This window comes from Lampris incognitus, chromosome 9 (assembly GCF_029633865.1).
Source record: "Lampris incognitus isolate fLamInc1 chromosome 9, fLamInc1.hap2, whole genome shotgun sequence".
In the NCBI taxonomy this organism is placed as follows: Eukaryota; Metazoa; Chordata; class Actinopteri; order Lampriformes; family Lampridae; genus Lampris; species Lampris incognitus.
Window position 1 is genome coordinate 12,609,137 of NC_079219.1, and position 13,619 is coordinate 12,622,755.

General features: G+C 46.6%; 1 protein-coding gene across 1 annotated transcript in view; it reads left to right on the forward strand.

Moving 5' to 3' along the window:
* aplp1 (amyloid beta (A4) precursor-like protein 1) overlaps positions 1-13,201 on the forward strand; it is a 47,445-nt gene extending 34,244 nt beyond the window's left edge. Inside the window, 15 exon segments of the mRNA XM_056286348.1 lie at positions 1,303-1,415; positions 1,861-1,980; positions 1,983-2,059; positions 2,204-2,526; positions 4,360-4,487; positions 5,176-5,250; positions 5,413-5,571; positions 5,761-5,889; positions 6,856-6,955; positions 7,147-7,314; positions 7,458-7,478; positions 7,587-7,654; positions 7,778-7,843; positions 8,454-8,597; positions 12,557-13,201. Coding sequence (XP_056142323.1) covers positions 1,303-1,415; positions 1,861-1,980; positions 1,983-2,059; positions 2,204-2,526; positions 4,360-4,487; positions 5,176-5,250; positions 5,413-5,571; positions 5,761-5,889; positions 6,856-6,955; positions 7,147-7,314; positions 7,458-7,478; positions 7,587-7,654; positions 7,778-7,843; positions 8,454-8,597; positions 12,557-12,658 — 1,793 coding nt within the window. The 3' untranslated portion in view covers positions 12,659-13,201.
* Positions 13,202-13,619: the final 418 nt, after the last annotated feature.

The following is a 13,619-nucleotide window of genomic DNA, read 5'->3' on the forward strand; positions in this document are numbered from 1 at the left end:
CAAACAGAGAACCAGTATCACGACATGACCTGCTGCTGTTCCCTCACTAAATATTTAAAAGGTGCTTGACTTCAACGCTATGACTTGACTCACTCGGCCCCTTAAGTTTGTCCACTTTTTAATGGTCTGGAAATCGTCTAATTCGCTTAAGCTAGGTGAACTTTTAACCGGCACACACTTTGTTTTGAGTTCATATTGTTGTTATACAAGACAATGAGTGTGGTTTTGTTAGAACAGCCACTCCTTGGAGGGCAATTCATTTATTGCCAGTTCATCCACTCTGGGATGTGAGCCTGTGAGTTGAGATTTTTGTCATCCTCTGTACATCTTTTTTGGAGATTTTTGACTGTTTATATTAATGGGGCCGGCACAGTGGTGCAGTGGTTAGTGCGGTCGCCTCACAGCAAGAAGGTTCTGGGTTCGAGCCCCGCGGTAGTCCAACCTTGGTTGGTCATCCCAGGTCGTCCTCTGTGTGGAGTTTGCATGTTCTCCCCGTGGGTTTCCTCCGGGAGCTCCGGTTTCCTCCCACAGTCCAAAGACATGTAGGTCAGGTGAATCGGCCATACTAAATTGTCCCCAGGTATGAATGTGTGTGTGTGTGTGTGTGTGTGTGTGTGTGTGTGTGTGTGTGTGTGGTGTGTGTGTGTGTGTGTGTGGGCCATGTGATGGCTTGGCGGCCCTTCCAGGGTGTCTCCCTGCCTGCCGCCCAATGACTGCTGGGATAGGCTCCAGCATCCCAGCGACCCTGAGAGCAGGATAAGCGGTTCAGATAATGGATGGATGGATATTAATGGGAATAAATGCGTTCCAAGAGGAAAATTAAGTACTCTCTCTCTCTCTCTCTCTACTCTCTCTCTCTCTCTCTCTCTCTCTCTCTCTCTCTCTCTCTCTCTCTCTCTCTCTCTCTCTCTCTCTCTGTCGGAATCGATCTTGAGTTCTATGATGCAAGTTGAACTCTCTGTGCATGTTAATGTAAAGGAGTGACTGTTTGATGATGTCATTGTTCATTGTTAAAGTTTGTTTCTCATTATATAAAGAGCTGTTGTAAATTCAATTCTCTCTCTCACTCTCTCTCTCTCTCTCTGTGTCTCTTTCTCTCTCTCTCCCTCATCCCCCCCCCCCCCGTCTCCCTCTTTCTCTCTCTCTCTCATACCTTATTAAAGCACATGCATAGTTGATGTTCAGTTTTAAATGTGCCAGCACAGTCTGGTTCAGTCTCAATTTTAGCTTTTTCACAACCCCCCCTGCTCTTCTACTGCCCCCCCCCCCACCCCCTTGTTTTTTTCCTTATCTGTGCTGCAGAGGGGGAGTATGTGAGTGAGGCCCTGCTGGTTCCTGACCGCTGCCGTTTCCTCCATCAGGAGCAGATGGACGCCTGTGAGAGCTATGTTTACTGGCACAACATCGCTAAGGAGGTGAGAGAAGCAAAGGTCTACCTCCACAGTGTAACTTTATGTGCTGTCCACTGATAAAGCAAATCTTTTTTCTTTTTTTACCCAAATGCATCTGGAAAGTTGTTTTTTTTAGCATAATTAAAACATATAAGCATTTTTAAAATGTCTGCGTGATTTACGATGCCATTCATATGTATTTAAGCTCGTTTGTGTAGCCAACGGTAGCAAATTAGATCAGGCAAGTTTGTGTGACTGCACGTTTGCAGAACTCCTGCGATCCAGATCTCGGTGCTGTTTATGCTCATTATCATTACCTATTCCCTTTGTAGAAATATGTCACGTACTATGAGACTTCCGCATGATCAGAGCGCATTAAAACCTTTTTTATCCAATAGTCTTTTTTTTTTTTCAATTGCATCTTTAAATGTTTCCCTGCTCTGTATATCCATCCGTCCTCCCGTCTCAGGCATGCACGGCAGATGGTCTGGAGCTCCACAGCTATGGGATGTTGTTGCCATGTGAAGACCGTTTCCGGGGCGTGGAGTATGTGTGCTGTCCCGGAAGGGGTGGTTCCAGCGGCAAGGGGGGAGACAGATGGAGGAGAGGCTCTCCGCTACCGGACCACAGACACTCACTTCTCAGGCCAATGGAAAACTCAATTCTGGGTAAGGCACTAGAACAGTTAGTGTCATACGTACTATAGGAAACTGTGCACACTGAAGTCAAAGGATCTGACGTATCTTCCTTCTAAGATGACACCCGTTATCGCACTAATGACTAACCTCACCTCAACGCCCTGTCATCTGCAGCCTCAAAGTGACAGTACCCACTCCTAGCCCTTCACCAGACACGGATGTGGATGAAGCAGATATGGAGGAGGAGGACGAAGAGGTGGTGGAGGAAGAGGAGGAGGAGGAGGAGGACGAGGTGGAGGATGAGGTGGAGGAAGAGGAGGACGATGATGATGAGGAGCAGGAAGAGGAAACACCAGCGGTGAAGGAACCGGATGAGTATGAGTACCCAATCGACTCGGGTCCCTACCAGGCCTCTGACTATCAGTACTCCTTGTACTACGAGAAGAGCCAGGGACGCAAACCCACCACCTCTGTACCTCTGACACGAGGAGACAGCTGTATGTATGTTTTCTTCCCTTGGCAGTGATTTCCTCCTCCGCCAGTTACGTCTGTTCTACCAAGGGTTTTCTCTGTGGTTTACAGAGAGTTTGGCCTACATTACTCCTGTTCTGTTTTCTAGCTGTGGTTTAACAGTACAGCAAAGACGCAGGGAAATGCTGAGAGCGCCGCTGCCCTAGTCTAGTCTATCACTCTTCCGTTCTGGGGAATTAACTGTAGTGCTCAGTTAGCATCTCTTTTACTCACCTTTACTCCATCTTCCTGTGTTCGCCGGTTCGAATCCCCATGTTACCTCCGGCTTGGTCGGGCGTCCCTACAGACACAACTGGCCATGTCTGTGGGTGGGAAGCTGGATGTGGGCATGTGTCCCGGTCGCTGCACTAGCGCCTCCTCTGGTCGGTCAGGGCACCTGTTCAGGAGGGATGGGGAACTGTGGGGAATAGCGTGATCCTCCCACGTGCTACATCCCCCTGGCGAAACTCCTCACTGTCAGTTGAAAAGAAGCGGCTGGCGACTCCACATGTATCGGAGGAGGCGTGTGGTAGTCTGCAGCCCTCCCCGGATCGGCACAGGGGGTGGAGTAGTGACCGGGACGACTCGGAGAGTGGGGTGATTGGCCAGGTACAGGAGAAAAAGGGGTAAAAAAAAAAAGAAAGAAAAGAAAACAACAACACACACGAACACACATCTGTGACTGGATATAGACGTTAGATATGTCTAGTCTACAGTTTATATATATTTACCTTTGGGGTGCTGCGTAGATCAGTAACCTGTTGCCAAGTCTCACTCAAGACCTCCATGCCAGAGCATGCTTATTAACACATACAACAGCCTCCTCTTGGCTTTAGCAGGCTTTATGTCAGTGGCTATAATGCACCAAATAAACTTTTCCATCCCCACCTATCTATCTATCTATCTATCTATCTATCTATCTATCTATCTATCTATCTATCTATCTATCTATCTATCTATCTATCTATCTATCTATCTATCTATCTATCTATCTATCTATCTATCTATCTATCTATCTATCTATCTATCTATCTATCTATCTATCTATCTATCTATCTATCTATCTATCTATCTATCTATCTATCTATCTATCTATCTATCTATCTATCTATCTATCTATCTATCTATCTATCTATTTATTTATTTATTTATTCGTTCGTTCGTCCATCCATCCATCCATCCATCCATCATCCATCCATCCATCCATTCACTCATGCATTCAGATGTTTATTTATTAATTCATCCGTTCATTTATTTGTTCATTTATTCATTTATTTTGGTGTAGAGTACTTGCTAGTATTTCCAAAGTAGTTGTTTTGGGAATAACAGCAATTTTCTTTTTCTTTTTTTCTCCTGTGGCACGATGCGAGCACCACAAATGAATGATCTTACCTTAAATAGTCAACGTGAACTTCCTTTTCACAGATGAGTTATGAGGTGGTGATATATAGTCTGTAAAACCCTTTCTGGTGGATAGGTCTGAGGTGGATGAGTGGGTGGGGAAATGTATCAGGGTTTATTTCCTTCCTCCATTGGTTTACTGTCTTGTTTTTCTGCAGTTGAAAAGAAAAAAAAACCCAGAAGATGTTTGTTTCCTTTGCAAACTGGGAGTCGAGTGGAAAAACGAAAACCAGACTCTTCTCTCCCCCGCGCGCTTCGTAATATTTGCAGACTTTAACCAAATCAGTGCCATTAACAAGTGACAAGTTGTGCGTCTCTGCTAGCCGTTCGTGACCGGCACCATTCCTTCCATCATCCCCCCCTTCAGATCATTTGTCTTTCCTTAATCCCCCCGCTCTCCGTCTCCCCCTTTATTGCAGTGCCCACACCTCGCCCCACAGATGGTGTTGATGTTTATTTTGAAATGCCGGGGGACGACAGTGAGCATGCCAACTTCCTGCGTGCTAAAATGGACCTGGAGGAGCGGAGAATGAAGCGCATCAATGAGGTGGGTTTGGCAGGGCTGACAGCAGGCTGATGGTACACCGGTTGGCAGAGCTTGGATTTTGGACAGTTAATTCAATAGCACGGGGTACGGCCCGGTCTTTCATATTCCTCCAGCTCCCCGATCTAATTTAGGCCGGCAGCGGCGCAGGAGGCTGCAAATTCGCTCGCTTATTGTTTTATCTGCGTTCACGGTGATATGATATTAGATTACGGTATTTTAGGATGATGATGGCGTATAGTAAAACGTTCAACATAAGCCCCCCAAAAGGGGGGGCACGGTGGCCCAGTGGTTAGCGCTGTTGCATCACAGCAAGAAGGTCCTGGGTTCGAACCCCAGGCCGTCCCAGGTCCTTTCTGTGTGGGGTTTGCGTGTTTTCCCCGTGCCTGTGTGGGTTTCCTCCCACCATCAAAAAGCCATGCATGTTAGGGTCGATACTCCTGTCTGTGCCCCTGACCAGGGTAATAGGGAGAAATAACTGGAGTTGGTCCCCCCGGGCGCTGCAGCTGCCCACTGCTCCTATACAATAGGTTGGCTTAAATGCAGAGAACAAATTCCCCGTAAGAATACAATGACAAAACAAAGTGGCTTTCTTCTTCTTCTTCTCTCACAATCCTTTAGATGGTGACCGCCCATGCTCTGTTTTTGTACAGTTAGGGTAAACTGGCATTGTGTCATCTTCGTCCCTTAGATCATGAAGGAGTGGGCGGAGGCGGACAACCAGTCAAAGAATCTGCCGAAGTCTGAGCGACAGGCCCTCAATGAGGTAAACTGAGACATCTCATGGAGCCCTCTATCCAGCACTGGTGCACATGTCACGGTTTTGATTTGTAAATCCAGAGGTACGGGATATTAAGCTAGCATCTTGGGGGGGGGGGTTACCCTCTTCACTGTCTGTCTTTCCTCCCCTCCTCTCTCTGTTCACCAGCACTTCCAGTCTGTGCTGCAGACGCTGGAGGAGCAGGTAGCCGGGGAGCGGCAGAGGCTGGTAGAGACTCATCTTGCCAGGGTGGTGGCTACACTCAACAATAACCGCCGCCTGGCCTTGGAGAGCTACTTGACAGCAGTGCAGACCGTGCCCCCACAGGTGAGGTCGCGGCGCCGAGACAAGGGAGTGAGGAAGAGTAAAGCCTAACTCATCTCTGTTAACGTTTAAATAATCTTGGGTCGGGGACTTGCGTTACATTCCTTCGCTGCGCAAGAGTTTCACCTGGGTCTTGAATCTCACCCGCCAGTGGTCCCTAACTGCCCCCTCCCCTCCGCTCCTCCCCTCCAGCCAGAGCGTGTGCTGCAAGCTCTGAAGCGGTACATGGCTGCTGAGCAGAAGGACCGCAGACACACTCTCAGACATTACCAGCATATCGAGGCTGTGGACCCCCAAAAGGCTGAGCAAATGAAATTTCAGGTAGGTGTGTGTGTGTGTGTGTGTGTGTGTGTGTGTGTGTGTGTGTGTGTGTGTGTGTGTGTGTGTGTGTGTGTATGGAAAAGCTACTAATTGTCTTGTCATTAAATTGTAATTTCAAAGCAAATTCTGTCATGTTCGAAGCCATTTTAGACAAAGATTATTCTGTGTCGGGGTGGCACAGTGGTTAGCACGGTCACCTCACAGCAAGAAGGTCATGGGCTCAAGCCCCGGGGTAGTCCAACCTTGGGGGTCGTCCCGGGTCATCCTCTGTGTGGAGTTTGCATGTGTCTGCGTGGATTTCCTCTGGGGGGTGCTCCTGTTTCCTCCCACAGTCCGAAGACATGTAGCTCAGGTGAATCGGCCGTACTACATTGTCCTTAGGTGTGAATGTGCCGGCCCTGTGATGGACTGGCGGCCTGACCAGGGTGTCTCCCCGGCCTGCCACCCAGTGACTGCTGGGATAGGCTCCAGCTTCCCGTGACCCTATGTAGGATAAGCGGTTTGGATAATGGATGGATGGATTATTATGGGCGGCACGGTGGTGCAGTGAATAGCGCTGTCGCCTCACAACAAGAAGGTCCTAGGTTCGAACCCCCGGATTGTCCGACCTTGGGGGGGGGTCATCCCAGGTCCTTTCTGTGTGGAGTTTGCATGTTCTCCCCGTATCTGCGGTGGGTTTTCCCCCACCATCAAAAACACATGCATGTTAGGGTTAATACCCCTGCCTGTGCCCCTGACCGAGGCATGGCAAGACGAACTGGGGTTGGTCCCCGGGTGCTGCGCGGCGGCTGCCCGCTGCCCCTAGCTACACAGCTAGGATGGCTTAAATGCAGAGGAAGAATTTCCCCACGGGGATTAATAAAGTAATAAAATAAAAATAAATATTGTGTGTGAGGCAAATGAAAAATTGCCATGCCCCTCCCGTGGGGAAAAGGTAAACAGGGTGGCTGTTGTTTTCTTTTGCAGGTGTACACACATCTTCATGTGATCGAGGAGAGGATGAACCAGAGTCTTGCTTTGCTGAACAAGGTCCCTGCCCTGGCTGAGGAGCTGCATGATGATATCAGTATGCTAACCTTCTGTTCTCTCATTGTGGAAGTCGTGGGCTCGATGCCCCGCTGTGTTAATTCAGTTTGTATTCCGTTTGAAAGTTGCGTGTTTGTCGCTGCCCACCTTGAGCATCGCTGGTCGGTGCACAACAATTGTTTGTTGGTGCCCTTTTGACTGGTGTGTGTTTCTGCGCACGTCCCCTTGTAGAGGAGCTGGTGAAAGCAGAGCGAGGAGACATCAGTGAGCTCATGACCACTTCCTTCTCAGAAACTCGCACTACCGAGGAACTTCTGCCGGCTGAGAGCGAAGAGGAAAAGGACGATGAAGAGGAGGAAGAGAGAGCCTTCCAGAATAGGCCCTACCCTCCCCGTATTGGTACATAGCTACACATACACACAGAACACAACCACACGTAGACTATTACCACATCATAATACCCACTTAAAGTGGCATGTTAAAAAAACAAAATCCCAGTGTATTTTAGTAAATGCTACTTTCTTCCTCTCTTCTTTCCAAAGAACCACAACCAAATAAGAAAGGTGAGCTGGATTTATGGCATCCAATGAATTATGGGATTTGGCTGTACTCTAAACTGTGTACTGAATTTTAGCCCAACCAACTGTTGCTTTACTGTCTCCATTTCCAAGTGTCTGCAATGGATGAATATGATTACACAACGTCCGAACGAGGTCCCACTTATGAGTATGAGGAAAAGGTAAGAAACGTGTGATCGTGCTCCACCTAAAAGGCTGGTGAGAGCTCCAACAGAGAAATAGGAGTGCAAAAAAACCAACCTTGTTAGCGTCACCTCATTGTGTATTGTCTTCCCGTCACTTAGATCAACACCTCTGTGGAGCTCAAGCAGGTGGTCTACAAGTCTGCTGACATCCAGAGAGATGAACTGGTGAGGGTTGTTTATCAATGTCTCACTCGCTTTTGAGATCCCCCGAATTCATTGCTCGATAAGAAGGAGCATAAATTAGGCCGTCCGGGTAGCGTAGCGGTCTATTCCGTTGCCTACCAACACGGGGATCGCCGGTTCGAATCCCCGTGTTACCTCTGGCTTGGTCGGGCGTCCCTACAGACACAATTGGCCATGTCTGCGGATGGGAAGCCCGGTGTGGGTATGTCTCCCGGTTGCTGCACTAGCGCCTCCTCTGGTCGGTCGGGGTGCCTGTTCAGGGGGAGGGGAATAGCGTGATCCTCCCATACGCTACGTCCCCCTGGCGAAACTCCTCACTGTCAGGTGAAAAGAAGCGGCTGGCGACTCCACATGTATCGGAGGAGGCATGTGGTAGTCTGCAGCCCTCCCCGGATCGGCACAGGAGGTGGAGCAGTGACCAGGATGGTGCAGAAGAGTGGGGTAATTGGCCAAGTACAACTGGGGAGAAAGGGGGGGAAATTCAAAAAAGAATGAGCATAAATTCTTTGGGGAAAAAAGTCACAACTGCATTTTGTGCTTCTTCTTCATCTTGACGTTGATCAACTGCCATTTTATTTCTGACAACATTTAGCAACCTGACGCCCTGGAGACTTTTAACCGCGGCGCCATGGTGGGCTTACTGGTGGTGGCTGTGGCAATCGCCATGGTGATGGTGATCAGCCTGCTACTGGTGCGCAGGAAGCCGTATGGTACCATCAGTCATGGCATTGTAGAGGTACGAGCCCTTGCAGAGGTTCCCTAGCAGGGATACAAGAAAGTGGTTAAAATGGGACATCTCTTTCCAGTTATACTCTTGATGGTTGAAATCACCTCCTTTAATACAAATGGGCTACGGGATAAGCTGAAGAGACAGCAAACCTTCATGGTATGTGAGTCTGAAATTGCTGAATGTGTTTGCACCGAACGATGAGAGGGAGAGGGTTTTTTTTTTTTTTGCAGAATTGGGAGGGATGGTTGGTGGGAGCTGTATGGTAGTGGGTGACTTTAATGTATGGTGTGGAAGGCTGGACGAGATTTAAGAGCGACTCATCGAGAGGTGTATTGAAAGAAATGATGAGAGTAAAAGGGCTGATAGACGTGTGGAGAGAGAGGACTCCAGAGGGGAGGGCTTTTTCCAGGAGACAAATGGTGGAAGGGGTGTTAAAACAGAGTAGGGTAGATTTAGTTTTGGGCACGGAGAGCATAGTAGATAAGATAGGGGAAATAGAATACAAAGACGTGATAATTAGTGATCGCTTGATGTTCAGTTTTAGCGTAGGCCAAAGTGTAGAGAGCAGAAGAGGGGGGGGTGGTGTCTGAATGGTGAATTGCTGAAAGATGAGAAATATAAGGAGATAGTGAGAGAGTGTATAATGAGAAGAAAGAATGAGATCATGTATGAGGAGAACATTAGGAGGTGGTGGGAGAGTGTGAAAGAACAGTTAAAAATATTGAGTATCGATTATAGCAGAGGCAGAAGTAAGATAGAGAGAAAAAGAGAGAGGAGACTAAAGGGAGAGTTAACTAGCGAGGCAGAGAGGGCAGATAGGGAGGTAGGTTAAGATTTAGGGGAATGTATTAGAATAAAAGATGAACTGAATGAAACAGAGCAAAAGAGGTGAATGGGAGCAATAGTTCGAAGCAGGGCTAGATGTGCAGTTGAAGGAGAGAAATGTACGAGGTATTTTTTAGGGTTGGAAAAGACGAAGCGAAAGAAGAATTATTTAGAAAAGGTGGAAGGAAAGGATGGTAGGGAGATTGCAGACTTTGTAGGGATAGCTGAAAGAGTAGAAGGTTATTATAGGGATTTATTTAGGGAAGAACAGATTGATGAAGACAGCATAGGACAGGTGTTAGATAAGGTGAAGGCCAGGGTAAGTGATGATGATAGAGAGATGTGTGAGGGAGACATGGGGACAGGGGAAATAGAGGCAGCAATAGCAGGGTTAGGTAGGAACAAGGGTCCAGGGATAGATGGTTTAATTGGCGGATTTTACATAGAATTTAGAGAGGAATTAGTGCCAGTGTTACATAGATTATTTAGAAAAGAAAGAGATGCCAGTTAGGACGTCAACAGGGTTAGTCAGCATCATTTACAAGAAAGGGAGTAGGAATAGATTAGAAAACTATAGGCCACTTAGCATGTTAAATAATGACTATAAAATATTAGCAAGAGTGTTAGCCGACAGAATCAAACAAGTTGTAGGAACGGTGGTGGGAAGCACACAGGCTTACAACATACCAGAGACACTATTGACTTTATGAAGGGAGACAAGGCAGGGGTAGTTATTAGTTTAGATTTGAATAAGGCATTTGATAGGGCAGATCACGGCTATTTATACAAGGTCTTAGAGAAATTTGATTTTGGGCATAGGCTGGTAGGATGGATCAGAAGGATGCACGATAGGGCAGCTAGTTGTATTAAAACCAATGGGATAGTCACAGACACATTTAAGATAGAGAGGTCAGTCAGGTAAGGGTGTCCCCTATCGGCTCTGCTGTACTCCTTGTCAGCAGAACCATTAGCGGCACTACTGAGGGGAAATGATAGGATTATGGGGTATAGCGCTACCAGGAGGGCAGATGAGTTTAGTTTATCAGCATGCAGATGACATGACAGTTACAGTAAGGGACAGGGAAAGGGTAGTTGAGGTATTAGATAGTTTAGAGCTGTATGGTAGGGCATCAGGCACTAAAGTAAATATAGATAAGTTAGAAGTTGTGTATATAGGGGCAAGTAGAGAAGATTTAGGAATAGGATTAAAAGAGAAGAAAGATTATTTCAGGGTGTTAGGTGTGAATTTAGGGACTGAGGACAAGGAAGGGAGAGATATAGAGTATGAAGAGATATTGCATAAGATTAGGAAGACATTTGGGTTTTGGAAACAGAGTGTTGAAGCTGAAAGGGAAGGTGGTGGTTGTGAATGGATTAGTTATCAGTATGATTGTGTATGTAAGGAATGTGTTGGATGTGCCCGAGAGAGTGTTGAAAGAGGTGGAAAGAATGGTGAGTGAGTTTCTGTGGGATGGGAAGGGAGGTGATGGAAAATGACTATGAAGATGGAGGGTTGAGGTTCATCAATTTAGGGGTGAAAAATAAAGCACTTAGGGTGAAAATGATGGTTAGGTATTTAAGAAACAAGGGGGATCATATATGGAAGGTGTTTTTAAGGGAGGCAATTTACAAATGTGGAGGGTGTGGGGAGAGTGGAGTGTATATGCAAACGAAGAAAGGCATGTTGAGTGGAGCGCCTGAGTTTTACAAGGAGGTGCTGGGAGCGTGGGGAGAGGTTGTGAAATGTGTGCAGTATGAATGTAAGAATGTGAAGCAGGTGTGGGAACAACCAGTGTTTTTAAATCCAGAAATCACATTTGGGGGGAACACAATCTACAACAGGTTGATTTGGAGAGCGGGGTTGAGAAAGATAAGGGATTTAGTGTATGAGCATGTACCAGGGTTTATGAGGGCACAGGTAGTGGTCGATGAAGTGAAGGGAAGGGGTGATGGAATATCTGGAAAGATCAAGAGGGGGATGCCGAGAGATTGGGTCAGTACGATTGAGAGAGAGAGCCTGTGTTGGATGAGGAAGGAGAGATAGAAATGTATGTGGGAGAAGGAGGGAGGAGAGTGAGTGTGATGAGTGTGAAAACGAAAGTGATGTATAGATGTTTAAGAGGGGGACGAAGTGAGAAGCCGGCCTGCGGAGAAAGTGTGGGAGAGGGTTATGAACGAGATGGATGTAGGGAGGATATGGAGGGATCTGAGAGTGAAGTGGTACAGTGTTGAATGTGAGAATTTTGACTTTTTATTACGGCACAATAGGGTATTCAATAATGTAATAATCAGTAGGTTTGGTGTGAATGCGACGAAAGCATGTGATGTGTGTGGTGTGGGAGTGGAAGCACGAGTTTGTTGAATGTTGTGCGCTGGAGGGCTACATGTTGAAAATGGAGGAATCAATAAGTCGGATGTAATGTTAATTCATTACATTGTGTTTTAAGCCATGCAAGGTTTGCTGTCAAGCTAATGAGGAATATAGCCCGTTATGAAAAGAGGAAAGCTGAGGTGTGGACTATTTTTAGGAGTATAGTGGAAAGAGGTGTTAATATGTTGTATGGTTGTGTTAGAGAAGAAGAGTTTGTTGGGGGGTTTGTAGAGGGCAGTTTCGTTGTGATTGGGGAAGGAGGGAGGGCAATGTTGGATTTTGGTTAAACAGTATACTGTGTGTGGTATATGTGTATTTTGTGTTTGATTTCTTTGATTTGGTGGGGGTGGGGTGGGGTGGGGGTGTGGGGGGGGGTCTGTAGGCTGGAAGCCATGCCGAGGCCTACAGGTTACCCCACTATTTTCTGTTTTGTCGACCCGTGTTGTAATCTTTGATTCTGTTGAGTTCGATGGGTTTGTAAAAAGTTTTATTTCCCTATTTGTTTGGTACGTGTGTGTTGTATTTTGAATGTTTTTATTTCTATATAATAAAAGAGAGGAAAAAAGTTAGATGATTAAAAAAAAGAGAAAAAGCAGAGGATTATTTCTGTTTCTTTTCACCTTCCTTATCCCGCCAGAATAAGTCAAAAGGCAGCGGATATGGTGGCGACCTTGTAAAGTCATCTGACGCAGTGGCTTATTTGATATATATCTATCGACTTCTCCGTGTGCTTCTTGTGTATTAATCCTCGTTCCTCCGTTTCTCATAGCAGGTCGACCCCATGCTCACCCCAGAGGAGCGCCAGCTCAACAAAATGCAGAACCATGGCTACGAAAACCCTACCTACAAATTCTTTGAACAAATGAACTGAGGTGCTGGGCCTGGCAAAAGGGCCGTGCCCAATCACTTGTTTCCCCCCTCACACACACACACACACACACACATACACACACACACACACACACCCACACCCACACCCACACCCACACCCACACACACACAGACATCATCCCCACCCCACCTATAAAGGTGGAGTCCCAGCTACATTGTATTTATGATGTATTGTGACGATTAAATAACTGACAAACAAAATGGGGTACATTGAAAAACACATTGTAAATGACCAGTAACAACCAATTATCATCACCAGAATGTGAATTGATGGATCTTATACCAACTCACCTTATCTACTGTAATCTCTTCCTCTCTCCTCTTCTGGTGTAGAATCAGAAGATTTGTCTATTTCATTTTCAGCACTACAGCTTTCAGATAGTGTTGGCCAACAATGTACCAACACTCCTAGGCTAGGAGGATGGTACCTCCTCCTCTATGATGAGACTAGGAGTCGCATTAGATGATACTAGTCCTAGTCTAGTCTAGTCATCAGATGATACTAGTCCTAGATGAGACTAGGACTAGGAGGATGGTACTCCTAGACTAGGAGGATGGTACCCCCTAGTCTCTGATGAGACTAGGAGTCACATCAGATGATACTAGTCCTAGTCTAGTCTAGTCATCAGATGATACTAGTCCTAGATGAGACTAGTCCTAGTCTCATCAGATAAGACTAGGCCTAGGAGGACTAGGAGGATGGTGCTCCTAGACTAGGAGGATGGTACCTCCTACATCTCAGTGGCCTCACTTGATATATTCTCCTCAATGAAAACCAGTTCAACGTTGAACACTGCATAATTCTTCATGGTATTTTTCATCTTTTAGCACAAATTGTACTACAGCCAGATATCAACCTCTGTGGTGACGAGTGTGAATGAAAACCTAGCTAAGTCACACGGTCACGCTCAGTTTAAAACCCACGTAATGACCGCAGGGGG